The 19,161-nt window shown below is 41.6% G+C and overlaps 1 protein-coding gene across 1 annotated transcript; it reads right to left on the bottom strand.

Annotated features, from left to right (window-relative positions):
• Window positions 1–18,379: 18,379 nt before the first annotated feature.
• Window positions 18,380–18,820, bottom strand: LOC144892184 (chromatin accessibility complex protein 1-like). Its single transcript, XM_078777460.1, has one exon. The coding sequence runs from the start codon at window positions 18,731–18,733 to the stop codon at window positions 18,380–18,382; it is 354 nt and encodes a 117-aa protein (XP_078633586.1). The 5' UTR covers window positions 18,734–18,820.
• Between the last annotated feature and the right edge of the window lie 341 nt (window positions 18,821–19,161).

Genomic DNA, 19,161 nt, shown 5'->3' with positions numbered 1-19,161 from the left:
TTAATTAGTAGAAAAAACCTTACCATCGATATCAATATGCTTTCTTTCATTAATGGATTCAATCTCTACATTTTTAATATCGAAAGTTATCTTAAAATAATCTCTAATTATCATAGAACGAAATGACATTTCACCAGAAATATTAACATCATTCATTTTACTTAGATCTACACACTTTGGATTATTAACGAAAATACAAATTTCTCCACGTGTATTGTTGATGGTCTTATCATTTATTTTAAAAGCCCTACTCATATCGCGTCCGATCACTTTTTCAAGCTTTGAATAAATTGCCGGGAGTAGAGGAGAAACCTTTGTTAGATATACTTTAATAGATGTCTTTCCAGGCATAATTAGAGCTCTTCCTTTAAATGAAATAGAGGGGCTTATGTTATTTTCCATTATAGGTTTTATCCAATAATTTCCATATTTATCTTTGTTCAATTTAACATCTTTGACATATTTTTCTATATCTTTCACCAAAGTAGAAATTGATTGAAATTTGTCTTTTGTGTTTTGAAACATTGTATTTATTAGCTAAAAAAAACTTGCGTTTAGTTTAAGTAAAAATTTACTGTTTAAATATGATAAATTCTGAAGGAGACTTAGAATTTCCAGACTCTCCATATGATAATTTAGAAATCTGCCACCGTTCTGAAAGAATAGGGCTTAATAATGAGGGTTCATATAAACAATGTATTTTCTGTGATTTAATTTTAATTATTAATGAAAAGAAATATAAAAAAGAACATAATAATTTTAAGATTACAGCTAAAATGAATTACTCTACAAGATTAATAAGAGAGATGAATGTTAAGCATTATGATGATAATATACCATTTCTTACAAGGGAAGAGACTATTTGTATTGAGGAAATGTATAAGGGTTTAATGATGTTTATTATTCAAAATAATTTTAATGGAAATGTTAATACAAGATACGATATAAATAAAATAATCGATTATTTTGAAATTAAACCTGAACTCAGGAAAAAATATAGAGTTGCTAAAAAAGCTCCAAAAAAGTTAGATCTCCTTTTTTCAAAATATATAAATGAATGATTTTTTACCAGTTTGGGAAAATAAGATAAAATGGAATAACCATAAAAATCTTCCAAATTCATTGAGATGTCAAATAGTTGGTTCAAGCGGATGCGGAAAAACCTGTTTGCTTTTAAAGATGCTCCTTATCCTAATTTTTTAGATTATGATAATTTAATAATTTTTACGAAGTCAAGTTTTCAACCTGAGTATCAACTACTCTCACAGGGTTTTAATGTGGGTCTTAAAAAGGAAGACATTATCGGTTTATTTAAACTTCAAAACAAACTAAATCATTATAATATTTAAGATATAATACAATTATTTTGTGATACACAGAAATCAAAACCGAAACCAAAACCCATAACTTGTATTCTCAGTGATAATACGGATGATATACCTTCACCCCAAGATTTAGATAAATCAAAAAAGAATCTTGTTATCTTTGATGATTGTGTTAATGAGAGAAACCAAACAGTGATGGACAGCTACTATACAAGAGGGAGACATTCTTCTTGTAATTGTATTTATCTTAGTCAGTCATATTTTCAACTCCCTCGGCGCTCAATAAGAAACAATGCTAATACTTTCATTATATTTAAGTTAAATTCAATAGATACAAATAATTTTTGGAGAGATAATTGTTCTACATTATGTAGTAAGAAGGAATTTGAAAATTATATGAAACACACGATTGGAAAATATAAATATATTGTTGTGAAACAAGATGAGATATTAAAGGATGTATTTTTTTTTTAAAGATAATTACATATATAAATGACAACAATTAATTATTATTAATCTTGTGGGTAAATCTGCTTCTGGAAAGAACTTTCATAAATCTAAACTCTTGAATAGTAAAAATGAAAAGATTGTAAGTTTTTTTTTTTTAAACACCCTATGATTCGTTTTGTAGGTACTACAACCAGAGCAATGCGACCAGGAGAAGTAGAAGGTGAAGATTATTACTACATTTCAATGGAGGAACATATGAGATTGGGTCCATCCGGCATTTTCGATTCTGGAGAGGAGGGATAATCGGGCCGAAGTTCCAGGCGCCATCTCGGCGCGGAGCCTTCCGGTCTCCGGCACGATGACCCAACCTCCCCCGGTCGGAGCACCGCGCCCGCCAGGGGGCGAAGGTCCGACCTGGCCTTCCTACCCTGGAATCGTGCTGTTTTCCCCTTGCGCCACGGCACGGCACAGACCATACAGGGCGGGGCCCTGCCCGAATCATGCACGCTGCTGCGGCAACGATCCCCGCAGCACACAAAGTGCACCACGCCCCGAGAGCTCGCGTCGGCTATACGTCGGCCTAAACGCTGCCCTGGTCTGCATCGATGCCCGAGTCGCATTCTCACATCCACACGCGACCCATTCTACACTCACACATCGAGGCGCTCCAGCGCCTCTCGTACATCCCATGCATCCCGTTATCACACTCTCTCGCGCACACTCTTCCATTCCACAGTCAGGTGCACACCACTCAGGCGCACTCACGCCGCTCTCACACTCCATTAGTACACATCCTCGTGCACACCCTGGCACTCTCATACCACTTACGCACTCCGTTACACACTCTGTAACACCCACAGGTGTGCACTCCTGCACACACCCAATCATCACCACACACCCTCGCGCACATGCTTGCGCACACTCCTCCGTTACATACTTCGTAACTCCCATGGGTGTGCACTCTATTGCACACCCAATCACCCGCTCCGGTGTGCACTCCCGCACACTCTCCACGGCCAACTCACACTCTGTGTCGCACTCTCCACACATACACTCTGTTGTGCATTCATTCTCACTCTCTGTTTCATACTCGCGCTCCGGCGCCGTCTGCACACGCGTGCCATTCACCTTCACACAGCGCACCACGGACATTCCACAAGCGCCCGGGTGACGTCGGGATCCCAAGCGCGCGAAAAATCTTTTCGCGCCAAACACTTTCGCGCTAAACCTTTTCACGCCATACACAGCCATACTTACCTTCGGGACCCTTTTTCCGCAGCAGCGCCTGCAAATTCTCATTGGGGTTAGAAAGCACGACATCACAATGCGAATGAAGACTTTGAGTACATTCCATTTCTTTCTTCAATTAATGTACTACCTCTGCCATCTCCTAAACCCCAATTTCCATGATAATTTCTTTTTCCTTATTAAGCTCGACGACCGCTTGTGCTAATAAAATACAATTTTCTAATTTGGCGGCTGTCGGCTTTTCTATACCCCGAATCGCGATTTATACCTAGGTCCACCTGGCTGTGCTTTGCTCTAACTTGCTTTCCCCGCGCTTCTCAAATCACGTTACCCCGTCGCGTACCAATGTGCCCTCTTTGCCCAACTCGTGCTCAATGTCCTTCCCCATCTCTTTTATTTGGCCACCTATTCTGTTTCCAAACCCTTTTAACCCGTCTTTCATCTGGCCACCCATTTCCTTCATTTGGTTACTTAGTTATTTCGTGGCTTCACCCGACCTGACCATAAAGGCCATCATTTCAGCCATAAATAATTGCATGTCTTTAGAACTGATTTGCGCAGCAGGCGCGGCCCTCGTCACCACGTGCGAGGCGCCGCCATTGTCTTTACCAGCTCCCGCACCCATTTCTGCTTCCATTCCTCACCGGGGGTCCTGGGTTATTAACTCAACCTTATCTTCTAACCCCACTGGTATCCGACCGTCTTGACTAGCCATGGCACGATGTTAATTTGGATGTCAACAAAATTTGGGCTGCTCATAATTTCGAGTGCGTTAGGCGCACTTCGGGTCCAATCCCACTTCCCTGACACCAATTGTTGCGGCCAATATGCAAAATTGGTGTCCAAAATTTGGTCTAAAAATTTTTGTCCCAGGTTCCAAATCCCACTCCTGACACCAATTGTTGCGGATCTCCTAACGTCGGCCTTCCCCCTTATCAAGGGGTGATTAATCCCCTTGTCTTTTATCTAGCTGATGCGATCCGGGGCTATGACGTTCCTTCCGGTCAGCGCTGAATAGGGTGGTAGGCCGAATTATTCCTATTACCTAATTACCAGTGCCTCCCAGGAAGCAAGGAAATAACCCCGCCCGAACCACGGTTTTAGTGGAAACGCTGAGCGATAGCGAGCCACAATTCGGGCCATTAACAGGTACTAAACCCGATCTGAGCAGTTGTAACGTGCCACGCTTACCCAATGGAAGAAAAGACTGATACGGTTGAATTAAGAAGAAAGGAAGAACAGATTGGTTTATTAATTATTTACACAGGAAGAAGGAGAAGTACACACAGTGAAGCCTTAAAAACCGTCTTAACTTATCCCCTGGACAAACGGGCCCGCACACACACACTCACACGGGGATGTAGAAGGTTGGGGTTGAAGGTCCAGGGATGATGTCCACAGCTCATTCTCCGGGTCCCCGACTCGTACCGCGAAGAAGATGGTAGGACGCACGGCAGGCGCTACCCACGTGTCGTTGGCGCAGATCGGACAATTATCAGGGAAAGGTGAGCTTGGCTGGGCAGTTATTTCACGGCTTAGCCGCGTACATAATAAACGAACTGGCTGGGCGGTTGTACTGGCGGTCTCGGCCACGTGCGCAATAGAAATACCGGTGCTTTATATGCGCTCCCACCAAGCCCAAAGCCAAATCCTCAACGAGTCTTTGTAATCAGTCAGTATAACAGCGCCTCTCCCAACCAGTCCTCAACAATGGCGCTTTCCCACACGAAGTACTCGAGCCCTTGCACAATCAAAGTCCCCCCAGCGAGTCCTTTCACCAATGCCAAACGTGACAGTCCTCTTGGTAAAGCGCATATACTCTCAAGTCCTTATCAATTATTTCGCACGAGAGTCCTCTTCACCTCTTGATACCAGCGCATAAGTCCCCCACACAACAATTCCAAGGCTTGGCTTCCCTCACGAGTCCTTATGCAACGCGCAAATTGTGCAAGTCCTCTGGAAAGCGCGAATATCCTTAAGTCCTCTTGGTAAAGCGCATATACTCCTTCTGGCCAGTCCTCTTACAAAGCCCCTCGCTCATCAGTCCTGTGTAAGGGCTTTGGGTGCGCGTTTACATATCGCCGCCCAGCGAACCCTCTCGAAATTGCCAGCCGCGCTTTGACCCACGCCCCTCACGCCATTCCACCCAAGCCCTGATTGGTCGTTGGCTCTTACCGGCTCTGCCCTTGACGTCTGCTTGACGTGGCTACACCCCGACCTCGCGCTCCTCCCCCTTTTCAGGCCTACAACGTGGCATTTGGCTGGTTTGAGCATCCCAATGCGAGGGGCAACAGGGCGCAGACTGGATGGTGCGCAATGAGGAATGGGGCACAGACTGGATGGTGCACAATGAGGTCGATTGGAGGGTGGGCTGCAAAATGAACGGGACCTACTCTTATTTATTTCTTTACACAATGCAGGTATCACGATTGGAAATGTCCTTATCTCACATAGACTATGACATAACTAATGTTCTAAAGTGGCCTACGTGTTGCATGTGGACTAACTATGGGGGCAAAACCTTTAACCTTTATTAATCAATATGTACATTTCTCAGAACAGCAACACTGCACCCCTCCTTCGCCAAGCTCGTCCCTGAGCCGGACCCACACACCAGTGAGCCCGACCGGTTCTGATGCAAGGGTCAGGACTACTTTTTAATTAGTGTGACACTTAGGTGTAGTTTCCCTCTACATTAACCTAACACCCTTTGTGCGACAGTTTTAAACACTAGATATGTCCCACCTATTGCGTTGTGTACTAACTATCAGACTCACGCCCACAATTAACCGAATTACAGAGAGAATTTGCAAACTATACATAAAGCCGGTGGGGAGCATGTTATTTACAAGTCTACTAATTATTTACAATTCTAGAACCCAGGACCTTTTCTTTTGTGGGAAGAGAATATAAATTTTGAAAAGAGGAAACACAGAATGCACTGCACCAATACACCACACACCCATATGCACAAAAATAAAGATAAAATGCACAAAAAGCACCTAAATGCACAATCATCAAAATGCACCATAACCATCAAAAAATGCACAATCACATTTCAAAACTATGAATGATGTCTTGTGCTTGGCTGGCTGCTGGGCTGCGACGTCTTCTTACTTCATCTTCGGTGTGCCATCATCAAAGCTTACAGTCTTCTTTTCCTGACACACCAAAGGAATTTAATAAAAAGTGCACAAACCGTGTCGGCTTTTTATTTTGGCCAGCAGGGCCATCTTAGGTGGTCCGACTGCATGGAATTCGAGGCCACTTAAAACACAGTGGTCCGCAGGAGCAAAATAACGTTTGCTGCAATTGTCTGCCCCAGCAAGGGTGCCAGGCTACAGAACGTGTGGTCCATATGGTGCACCGGTGCAGACAACAGGCAGCAGGGTGTAGCACAAAGGTGCAGCCGCACACTCAGGGTACCTGCACACTCCCCTCAACAAAAGATAATGGGTCCATGGGTGGGGAGGAAAGACAAAGCAGAGGTTAGCGGGGGCAAGGGCGCAAAGGTACACGTAATCACAAGGGGACGTGGGAGAGCGAGCGGAGAAAGCTCGTCCCTAGCCGTTCGTCACCCCCCCATGTCAACCTACTCTACCCTTGCCCCTCCCCGTATTTACACTATACAAATTCCGTCTCTACTGTCTTGTCTCCCATATCTCCCCCTAATTCCAAATTCGTTTCCAATCCCTCCCAAGAAGGAAGGGATGGAATATCACACAATGTCTCACCCACGTCATGATGCGTCTTTCATTCCAGATAGTTCACAAAACCTGGTGTGGAGTCCTGTCACCTTGGTGAGTGGATGTGGATCGTGCGAAGAGATTTTCATCCTAGCTATCCTCTAATTGACATTAACTCACCTTACACTACCGGGGTCTTGCCCTGCCAATCCAATTGGCCACTTTACACTATGTGGTTCTAAAAACCAATTCCCATTGACCATCTGGTGATGCTCTTCCAATTTGGCGTCTCACTCCCCCATTTTTTCAATACTGTGCCTTCGCACAATTTCGGGGCTGGGTCGTGTGGCTCCACCAGCAGGTCCTACTTACCTGCGCACCTCCGCCACTGAAGTCACCACCCGAGCTTGCCTAGCTCCTCACAACTACCCTAACCTGGGGAAGGCCCTCCTGGCTCTCTCACCCCACTAATGCCCTCTCTGGAATTGGGCTACCCGGGTCCTCTCTTAGGATCCTCGGGCCCCACTGAACTCTACACTGAACTCTGACTCTACTTGGCTCCCAGAGCCTACCTGCGGCCTCACCTGGCCAACAGACTACCAGTGGCAGAGTGCCCCAATAACTATACTTACCAATTAAGCCCACACGCCCAGCCATTCCTCTCACTTATGCACCCCTCAAAGCAACAACTTGCTACTCCCTGCACCACAGATGTCAATATCCAACAAATTTACCTACTCCCTCTACCTAACTTTAAACTACCCTCCCCGGGTATTCGTGAATGGGTCCATCTTCCCCCATCCACTCCTTCGCAACATGCGCTCCACACCACTCATTCCACACACCATTTACTCCACACCATTTATTCCACACCATTTATTCACTTGCACCCCATGCAAAGCATTCACTCAACAGCATTACACATGTCCACAATACTCCATTCATACACTTTCTCCGGTCATCCCAGACCATTGCCTCATTTCACCAAGGTCATTGCCTCATTTCACCAAGTTCCTTCCCATACTCACACGCACAACCATTCTCGACCAATGCCTCATTTGCTCACTCTCACCACAAAGATTCTCATTCCCAATTCCTCATTTGCGCCAAAAGTGCATCCTCATACTCGCACACAATTTCTCCACACTACTACACACACAGCATCATCTAGCTAACTACTTCCCTCTAATACTTGTGCTTTTCCCATCTTCCCTTTACATTAAGCACATCCCTCGTCATTATCATTCACCTAATCTGACTACGTCCCCTCTACCGGTATCAATGTCACTACTTAACTCTCAGTCTCCTATGGTCATTTCTAAGTCCCTAACAATATCCTAGCCTGCCCTGTCTAGTTCACACTGCCAAACCCCATACATCTACTGCTCCTTTGCCCCAAATTGAATGGTAAACTACCATTCGCCATCACTATTTCTATTTGTCCACTAACTACGAGCCTCGTCGGGTGGTGTCGTGGAAGTGTTGTGAGACTCAAGACTCCAATGATGTCACAGGTTTACAAAAGATCACAACTTTATTAACTGGTTGTTCACTTCATTCCAATACCAAATAACTACCGTTTAACTCAATGGACCAGGTAACTCTATCCGCATAGTCCCTCTTTCGTGGCTGCAGCGCCGTACTCGTGGTACGCGTTCATTCCGTCGGGCAGGGCTTCTGAGGATGAGTGCTCCTTGACTCAAAGTCTCTTCTGTTTATATGGGCAAACTTCAGTTAATCCTCTGTGCGCTGAAATCGTAATCCCTTCTCCGCAGCAATGTTACTCAGTCATCCTGCTCGCCTTCCTGGCACCAACTCGCTCCTCCCTGCTGGGAATTTGCTTCATCCTCTTTGCATCCCGATGAAAGACAATAGTATGGGCTTGGGAATGTGTGTTAGCCCGGGGTCGTGCTAAAGCTACACAACAGGACTCCCAGCTTCGACAGGGCGAGATGCATTCCTGACATTCTTACGACCACCTGCTCGTACCTTGGTTCGTTACCAGTTCCAACCAATGAGTTACACTGAGTTACACTTCCACAATTCCCTCATCTTTTTGTTTTTGTTTATATTAACCATTAATCTAAACATCAATATAAGTAAACAATCAATCACTACAAGTAAACATCAATACAATTTCCTTAGGCATACACCGTCATCCTGCAAGAATCTGATCACAAAACATTTCGTTGGTCATTGACTCCTTCCATATTGTTAATTCAATCTATTTCATTTGCATCACAAATATCTTTGTAAAACAACACTTCACCATCACCAAGATACAACAATTTTGCTTCACCATCTTCAAGTTTTTAAAGCATCTGCAACATCTGGCAAAAACGTTTCCCTCCAAACAAATGTTGATTCTTTGTTTGAAAGGAAGGGCTGATCACTTGTGTTTGAATTCGGGTATGAAACATTTTCTTCTGTCTTTATAAACACCTGCACTACTTCGTGTAGGATTTCGCTGTTGTGGTAACGGTGCGGAGTCATAGACTGACCCTGCTCTCCATGTAGCATTCTTGCCACTCTTGCTGTGAACCATAATGATTCCTTGAACAAGGCCTTCGCCCAGTTGTAGTCGACTTGCCTCCTCCCTCATTATGAGTGGGCAGCAAGTGTTGGTGTAATGTTGATTGGCCAGCAAGATGTGGAACAGGGATGCCGGATGCATCCACAATGATGTTGGGACCATGGTGTTCAGGTCATTCATGGTCCATACCAGGAGCAACCAGCAGAATCGTGCACAGCTGTTGTGACAAGGGCACAGCCGTTTTTTGCAGCTCCATGCTGGTTCCCCGGACGTTGGTGAAGTAATAACATATGTCCCCGCATTTCACAGAGGTTGCAGGTAAAATGTCGTTGTCCTGCAACTTCTGATGTGGTGAATGTTCGAAGCCTTCGAACAAGAGTAAGTGATCGCCTTTCTTTCATATGTTGCAGTGTGATCCAGGCAAATGGTCACATAAATTTCCTTGGTGAAGGTAAGCATCCATCTCCAAGTTACACGGGAGAATGTCTTCATCATTCTTTGAGAAAGAGGGTGTATGCCACGATTAACTTCATTTTTTAGCCACAAATTTTCTTTCTCGAACTTCTTCCCAATTCCGTTAGCACTCCCTTCAAAATGTGATCTCGTCTTATCCTTATGCTCAGTCACATCTGAATCTGCTTTCCACACACTGAATCAGATAGGGTACATCTTACCATGAAATCAGCATAATCATGTATATCTTCCGACAGTTTCACATTCAACAATTTGTTGTTTTCCCTTACAACATTCAAAAAGTTATATTCATTTATATGCGTCACACAAATAATATTCAATCAGGTATGTATTTGACTACTAAACTAAGAATAGCATCCACAATTGCTTTCAGGTTAATATAGTTCAAAAATTAACTCATGCAGGTATTTTAGCACTACTCTAAGAAAATAAATTGTATATGATTACAATCACAAACGGGAATATCTAATTCCCAACAACAATTTTCCCAAACCAACAAATTAAGCATAATGTATTATTACCATAATTCCTCTCCACTTTTCTTTTCCCTTTTTTTTTTTTTTTTCCTAACAGTGTGTCACTCGTGGTGATATGAGTTCACTGATATTGTAATTGACACAACTCATAACATTGTCGTTATGCCATTATCTTAATTCTACTGTATTTATTTGCAACATCACTTGATTTAATCTTTTAATCTCAGTATTTATGTCGCCATAAAAGTCTTCCTTTTCTGGTTCCACATTTCTTTCCTCATTTGTCACTTCATGCGTTATCATCGTGTTGTTGGTTACCTTATTCAAACACACCGTCACTAAGGCTTTCAAGCAAGCCACCACTAAAACAATTGCCAATATAACTACTAAACCAACAAACAAGTCTGCTACTCCTTGTATATATTCATACCTATGACATAATTATATGTCGATGACATTCAACATTATATACCAAACTAACAAGCTTCCTAAAAGGTAAATAAAGAAAATCCCTTAATATGTAACATAAATCAGATTATTTGTCTTACCCTGATCCCCCTATCTCCCGGGGTTGAACTCAATCCCCTGATCATGAGTGTAGTTGTGATACATTTTTTCACTCATGTTGTATTAATATCAGCAGGTAATTGTACGTCATGTAGGCAAATAAATGTCACTATCCCAAGTAGGAATATCACATGTTGAAAATGTAATGTTTATCAATGCAAGGGGTGTTAAAATGTAATTCAAATGACTGTAAATCACGACTATCATTTATCTGCCACTGAATGTTCTGCTGGGCTGCTAGGTGCAGCCTCATTTTCTGTGGGATCGTCCACCTTAGCCCCATGTGCTTGCTTGCAATGAGAGGCATGAATCCAACTTTCTATTTTGGGTCCATTTTTTTTTTTTTTTTTCCTTATCAATCTCCTATGGTTTATCATTTCGTTCCAAGATACCGCAACCAAAGGTTTTAAACAAAGCTCTACCAAACTATTTCCAATGTGAACAAAAAATGCCAGTGAAACAATGATTCGAAGAATTAACTTCAAGGGGTCAATAAATTTATTCTATAACCAGATCTAATTTTCCCATCCAATAGTTTGCCTTGCCACATGTCATATTATAACACTTTAATAAACCTTCGAAAAATGTTTCCCATCTCAACAAATTTCCTTTTTACAAATAGCCATGTGTAACTTACGTATTTAACTACAATTTCCTCTCAATTTGTTTGGCCTAACTGGCCGCAAAAGTGGCTGCCAGCATGCAGTACCGTTTTTTATCTACCAAGGAAGTGCTCGTCCACACAAGACCTCTACCAAAATGTTGTTTGTAAAAACAAATCTGGGATTTCTGATTACATGGATGCACTCTCAGGACATTTTCAGGCTGCTGTTAACAATCCACTATGATAAATTAATTCCTTTACCCACAATCAAATAATTAGTACAAATTGAGGATATTATCCCTCTGACATTCATTTATAGATTCATTATGTTGGATCTAATATATATATTATTTTTTTTCCCAATAATTTCGCACTGCTGTAAGGAAGAACAATAGCTCTCATAAGTCTTAGTAATATCGTACTTAATTTACCCAGCATCGAAGAATTTATTTACTATCCATTCTCATCTGTTAACCAGTGACTTTGCTTGAACTCCAGAACTCAAAACTCACAATAGTTCAAACCAGCAAAATTTCCTTTACTATTTTCCCATATCATCTATGCCTTATACACATCCATACATACAGCCCAATTTATATTCTGATAAAATTCAAGTTTATATATATATAAAATCCGTGAGCAGAGTACTTTGGGAAGTCAGTGTAAGACCTCTCCAAAATTTGGCTAATTTTGTACTCCCACATTTTTTATGAAGCTCATATCCATAAATAGCTTTGATTCTCATATAAATTCTATCACAATGGAATCCCAAGATTACTTCCAATTTTTACTATTAATGAATAGCTGCTCATAACTCAGCAAATCAAATCTTTATTCTCCATCTCCCTTGACAAAAGTGATAATTTTCATAATCAAATTATATTTCTATTTTTTATTTTACGAATTCTCTCGATATGCGATCCCATCCCCATGGAACTATCTATTTTCAGACAAGGCACACTGTCGGTGTCAACAATCTTGTAAGATTGATACACAAAAACAAAACACTGACACACAAAATACCCACACACACATGCATTATGCGTATTTGTTTGCGTTGGAACCCTTATTTACAGATCCGGATGGGTGTCAACTTTATTTCAATTTCTCAAAATTTGTCCTTCAATTTTATAAGCGCTAATACACAAATGGACCAAAAGGTTTATTCTTAGAAAACCCCTATGACGTCACATTGACATTACCCTTTCAGTTCCCACAATAATTTATCCAAATTTGACTACCCACCCATTTGTATGTCAGTCGACCACTGACCTATCAATCGTGCGGAACAATAGTCCGAAATTCCCACCTGATCATGATGTGACTCTTGTCACTTGGTTTGCCAAAAAAAAATTGCAAAGCAATTGTTCCAAACTTTGTAAATTTAAAATTTTGTGCCCAACATAAAAGATCCAATTTCGGCATTTGATCAATTAATTATCAATTTGCTTACAAGCAAAAGAAAAATGAATAATTCTTGCTCCGAAAACTTTTCAGACCCAAGAATCATCAACAGTTATTCATGTTTGTCCAGTAATCTAATTTGTTGAGGCCAATCGTCATTTGGGATTTGTCGCAATGAAGGCCTAATCATTGTCTGAGGTATCGGTCAGCACTGGTACCCTTGATCTTGGTTTACCCTATGAACTTGTCTTCCTTTTGGTATACGGACATCCTCTTTTCCAATGTCCCATCCGTCCACACTTGAAACACCGGTTTCTGTCGTTGCCTGGTCTGTGCACCTGTGCACTTGTATTGCTGGGCTGCATCTCTACATCCCTGAGTTGCCACTGCAATCTCTCGTTATCTCCTGAAACACGAAAAAATTCTCTGTACCGTCCTTTTTGGGGAGACAACTGGAAATCAGATGGGACAACTGTCACTTTCATTCCTAATTTCGAGGGCAGTTGTGCATTTGTCTCCTCCACTGTATCCTGTATCCTTTTTATTTTAAGTTCTAGGTCCGTTATCCGTTCTTGCTGTTCCCGTTGTCTGGATTCACCATCCCAAAGATGGAATGCAAGCCAGTCTACCGTTAGATTCTGTCTCTTCCTGGCTTTCAATCTTTGTTCCAATCTTTCCAATCGACTTCGCTCAAATGTACCATCTCTTGGAAACTCCTCATCATGTCCCTTTGTCCACAAATACCAATTCTCGACCTGCCTTATAGCTTCGGCACCATAACGGTCGTACATATGATGTGTACAAGTACCTTTTTGTGGAATCTCTGGTTGTCCTTGTGTATTCTTGCAGGCTCCATTTCCCATTCTGCCTTTTATCAAAGTAGCATTGGATGTGTTGTAGTTTGTTCCTCTAAAGCTTCACTTGTACCTCCAGGAAGGATCTCTCCACCTGTTCAAACGGTGATTTCCAGAGAATCTCTCTCACCTGTGGCTTTTGCACAATCCAATCTCACAGATCAGTATTTGCAGATGAGCCAGAGGGTCAGTATGAAATGGGTGAATCCTCAGGTGTCCGCTCTGTTGAAGGGGAAATCACACAATGGTAACCGCACATATATATCTATATATAAACTCACTTCCTTGCTCAATTTTCCAATGTTGTCTTCTGTTGATAATATCTCACAAAGATATCAAAGCTTCTTTCTTGAGACCGCATTTTCATCAATCAAACGATCAATATATTCAATTCAATTTATTCAGTTCAATTTATTCAGTTAAATTTATTCAATTAAATTTATTCAGTTCAATTCAATTATTCAATTTCAATTAATTTATCAATATTCATCAATAAATCAAATTAATCCTTTTGGATGACTCCTTGCATAAGCCCTTTCCCCAATGATGTCAGGACAGGTCCATCCATTGACTGAGATCGAAGCTCATCGGTCGTCACCTCTGGTTCATACCTCATGTCAATTGATGAATCACCATTCTGTCCTAGGGTCATATCTGACATATTTCCCCATTTTGCCTGGTCTCCACAAATTTTATTTGCAACCACTAAAGGCAACTCATCCTTCATTCGTGAGACCGCCAAAATGGATGGCAGATATTAAAGTTCTTTGGGAAAAATATCCCATCATTTTTCTTTAATAGTACCCAAATCTCTTGGCAATATAAATTTCGTAAAACTCCTGAAATAAGACTGTAAAATTCCTTCAATCATGCTAAATTTTGAAACTCCATCGCTTGTAACACCCAATTTATCCCATAGGGCTTGAAAGTTCTTTCCCAAGTTCATGCAATCATTCTGCATTTGAACCCTATGATATCATTCATAATAATCATCATGATTTTATAGTCATGGTCCTATCATAATCATCTATTTAAAACGAACATTTCCTTTATCACCACAGCTATGTGGTATAATCAACAATAGAATAAAACTGTACATAGCAACAGGCTACCTCCTGGCCACTTAGTATACCTATTGACAATAAGTCATAACAATATCGAATAATCATTGAACAATTCAAAAATCGCTTCCACTGCTCCAGCCGCAGCATTCGTCATTTTGTCTGCTCATCCGCGTGACCAAAACGAAATAAAGGGAGCTCAACCATTACACAGCGCTTTTAATGGCGCATGCCATAGGAAATCAACGCAATTTCGACTCGGCCAGAAAAACGAGCAAATTTTGCAGGATGTTAACTGGAATTAGCCGTGAAAATATATACAAAATACACAAAAATACACACCCACAAAAATAAACAACAAAACCCAAACAAACCCAAGGTCGACCATCTTACACAGTAAATTACATCATTTCAGCATCGTATTGATTGCTGAAATATTCCAGGGTTTATACACACCTTAAAAGAGGTATGCTTTGTGGTGTTGCCCCCTCCCACGTTTATTCCAGGGTTTATACACACCTTAAAAGAGGTATGCATGGTGTTGCCCCCTCCCACTTTTAATTACTCATTAAATTACTCATTAAATTACTCATTAAATTACTCATTAAATTACTCATTAAATTACTCATTAAATTACTCATTAAATTACTCATTAAGTTACTCATTAAATTACTCATTAAATTAACTTACATAGTTTCAGCATTGTATTGATTGCTGAAATATTCCAGGGTTTATACACACCTTAAAAGAGGTATGCGTGGTGTTGCCCCCTCCCACGTTTATTCCAGGGTTTATACACACCTTAAAAGAGGTATGCGTGGTGTTGCCCCCTCCCACTTTTAATTAAATTACATCGTTTCAATTAAAAACATCGCTTCTACTGCTCCAGCCGCAGCATTCGTCACTTTGTCTGCTCATCCGCATGACCAAAACGAAATAAAGGGAGCTCAACCATTACACAGCGCTTTTAATGGCGCATGCCATAGGAACTCAATGCAATTTCGACTCGGCCTGAAAAACGAGCAAATTTTGCAGGATGTTAACTGGAATTAGCCGTGAAAATATATACAAAATACACAAAAATACACACCCACACAAATAAACAACATTTATTCCGTTCAACAGAACAAACATTTCCTATATCATGACATGCATGTCTTCAAAATTATATGACCAAGAGAAAAAGTAAAACTAATTAAAACTGCGGGCAGTGATGATCCGGGGACCATACCGCTCCATCCTGCTTGGACGGGTGTGTGCTAGAGTCGTTAACAACGACACTCCAGATCCGATTGTTCAAAATTTCAACTCAATCGATCGAAAAATGAACGCAGGGATGCATTTTAAAGGTGTAGTGGCACTAACTGAGTTGCCACGAATATGGCCACGAAATTGCCAATATGGCCATCACAAAATATTTTCCTTAATCAATTGGCTCATAGCATAACCAATCTGCAAGTATTTCATCCGAAGATGTATCTCTGAGGAATTTTAATTAAATAAGTCATTTATAAATCAACGAGTTAATTTATTAAATGATTAATCAATAAATCAAAATTTTCCTTGACAGCCACATCACTTGGTCAGTGTCATGTCCAAATATCAGCTTCCTTACTCAAAAGGTGCCTGAGTTAATGTAATGTAATTACTGTAATAAGATTACTGCAATTACTGTAATGATTACTGTAATTACTGTAATTACCGGAACTGTAATTACTGTAATTACCTCAGGTAATTACTGTAATGTAATTACTGTAATGTAATAAGAAATGTAATTAATTAAATAAGTACTTCATTAATCGCTAATAATTAAATAACTCGTGAATTCTTATCCGATTTACTTAACATTTGAGTGTCCCCAAAACGTTGGAGCAAAACGTTGCAACAACGAAAGTGAAACGTTGTAGCGACGTTGTGGAAACGTTAGCAAAACCCAACATTTGAATGTTCCCAAAACGTTGGAGCAAAACGTTGCAACAACGAAAGTGAAACGTTGTGGCGACGTTGTGGAAACGTTAGCAAAACCCAACATTTGAATGTTCCCAAAACGTTGGAGCAAAACGTTGCAACAACGAAAGTGAAACGTTGTAGCGACGTTGTGGAAACGTCAGCAAAACCCAACATTTGAATGTTCCCAAAACGTTGGTGCAAAACGTTGCAACAACGAAAGTGAAACGTTGTGGCGACGTTGTGGAAACGTTAGCAAAACCCAACATTTGAATGTTCCCAAAACGTTGGAGCAAAACGTTGCAACAACGAAAGTGAAACGTTGTAGCGACGTTGTGGAAACGTCAGCAAAACCCAACATTTGAATGTTCCCAAAACGTTGGAGCAAAACGTTGCAACAACGAAAGTGAAACGTTGTAGCGACATTGTGGAAACGTTTTACAACAACATTATTTCAATGTTGCAGGAAAGTAATGTGAAAAACGTTGAAACAACGTTGTGGAAACGTCAGCAAAACCCAACATTTGAATGTTCCCAAAACGTTCCCAAAAATGTTCTCTCTCTGTCTGTCTCTCTTTCTGTCTGTCTATATCTCTCTCTGTCTGTCTCTCTCTCTCTGTCTCTCTCTCTGTCTATCTCTCTCTCTTTCTGTCTGTCTCTCTCTCTCTGTCTGTATCTCTCTGTCTGTCTATCTCTCTCTCTGTCTGTCTATCTCTCTCTCTCTCTGTCTGTGGTTCTCTCTGTCTGTCTCTCTCTCTCTGTCTGTCTCTCTCTGTCTGTCTATCTCTCTGTCTGTCTATGTCTCTCTCTGTCTGTCTCTCTTTCTGTCTGTCTATGTCTCTCTCTGTCTGTCTCTCTCTGTCTATCTCTCTCTGTCTGTCTCTCTCTCACTTTCTGTCTCTCTCTGCCTATCTCTCTCTGTCTGTCTCTCTCTCACTTTCTGTCTCTCTCTCTGTCTATCTCTCTCTGTCTGTCTGTCTGTCTCTCTCTATCTGTCTGAATATCATCTTTATCTCTGTCTGTCTCTATGTCTCTCTCTCTTTCTTTCTGTCTCTCTCTCTCTGTCTCTCTGTCTGTTTGTCTCTCTCTGTCTATCTCTCTCTGTCTGTCTCTCTCTCACTTTCTGTCTCTCTCTGTCTATCTCTCTCTGTCTGTCTCTCTCTCACTTTCTGTCTCTCTCTGTCTATCTCTCTCTGTCTGTCTCTCTCTCACTTTCTGTCTCTCTCTCTCTGTCTCTCTGTCTGTTTGTCTCTCTCTGTCTATCTCTCTCTCTCTGTCTCTCTCTCTATGTCTTTCTCTCTCCCTGTCTATCTCTTTCTCTCTGTATTAATTTGTTCAACACTGCAAGTTACATGCATTCTCAAATCCATGATCGTGCTGAAAATATCGTGTACGACATTGGGTGGTTTGCCATTGCCTTCCCCAAAGCGCTTAATTATTGTCTTTCATTTTTTTTTTTTTTTTTTTTTTTTTTGTATACAAGATCGAGGCTCGTGAAAGAGCGAACATTAATCACACAGAAAGACAAACCGACACATAAAACATATAACATCGGGAGCGGTAGACAAGATGGGGAGAGAGGGGGAAGGACACAAACACAACATTTGAGAGCAGGGACCGAGAGACATGGAGACATCGAGAGATCTGAGAGAGGGCGAGGGCTTTGGGGGGGGGGGCATGGGAAGGGGGCGGTGGGAGAGGTATAAAACATATGGACACTGCCAGGACTTCCAGGAAAGAAGTTGGAATTTCAAACAAGGTGGATCTGGGGTGAATCGGCCAGGAACTGAAAGCTTTTGTTGTGCTGCACAAGGTGAGCCAGGTTCCTGTAAGACAGGTTTTCCACATCACCATTTCCTCCTTCCAAGAGTGAATGTTGTGCCATGCTCTGCACAAACATCTCCGTTGACTTGGCCATGACGTAGAGCGCATCGAGGCCGATGCAGGACACACCGGGCAAGCTCTTCATAATGAGCTTCACTCGAGAGAGCGGCAACAGCGCGGACTTGTGGCTCTCGGAATGATCGTCGGGGTTCGCGCTCGCGGTGCAACTGCCAATGCCATAGTAACACACGCCGTCTCCAACATCTGTCAAAGCTGCCATACTGACTAGATTGTCCACAGGACAAGATAATCACGCACGTAGCACGTCCGGGAACACAGTCTCATCACCGGAAAGGCTCAGCCACCCAAAATCCACCCAAAAGCCACCCAAAATCAGCCACTCATTTAACTGTGAAGCATGTCTGAAAAGCTTACTCATTTTTATTTTATTTAAATCCCCCTAGCCGTTCCAAAATATAAGCACATTGCAATGGGGGAAAATATAAAAGTGCATTTTTCCCATCCAATTTGACTGAGAAAAAATATCTGTATATAATACTTTCTTTGTCCGCCGCCTTAATCGCACACCTAGAGCGGGCAGCTCAGGGGTACGTCTTCAAGTGCTAAACACATGTACCAGCCTTGTACATTCCACGAATCCTGCACCAAATTTTCTCATACTCACTCAAATTAGATCCATTGCACATA

This window comes from Myxine glutinosa, chromosome 5 (assembly GCF_964187855.1).
Source record: "Myxine glutinosa chromosome 5, kmMyxGlut1.1, whole genome shotgun sequence".
Classification (NCBI taxonomy): domain Eukaryota; kingdom Metazoa; phylum Chordata; class Myxini; order Myxiniformes; family Myxinidae; genus Myxine; species Myxine glutinosa.
Note: the sequence above shows the minus strand (reverse complement) of the source record. Positions and strands in the feature narration are given on the sequence as shown.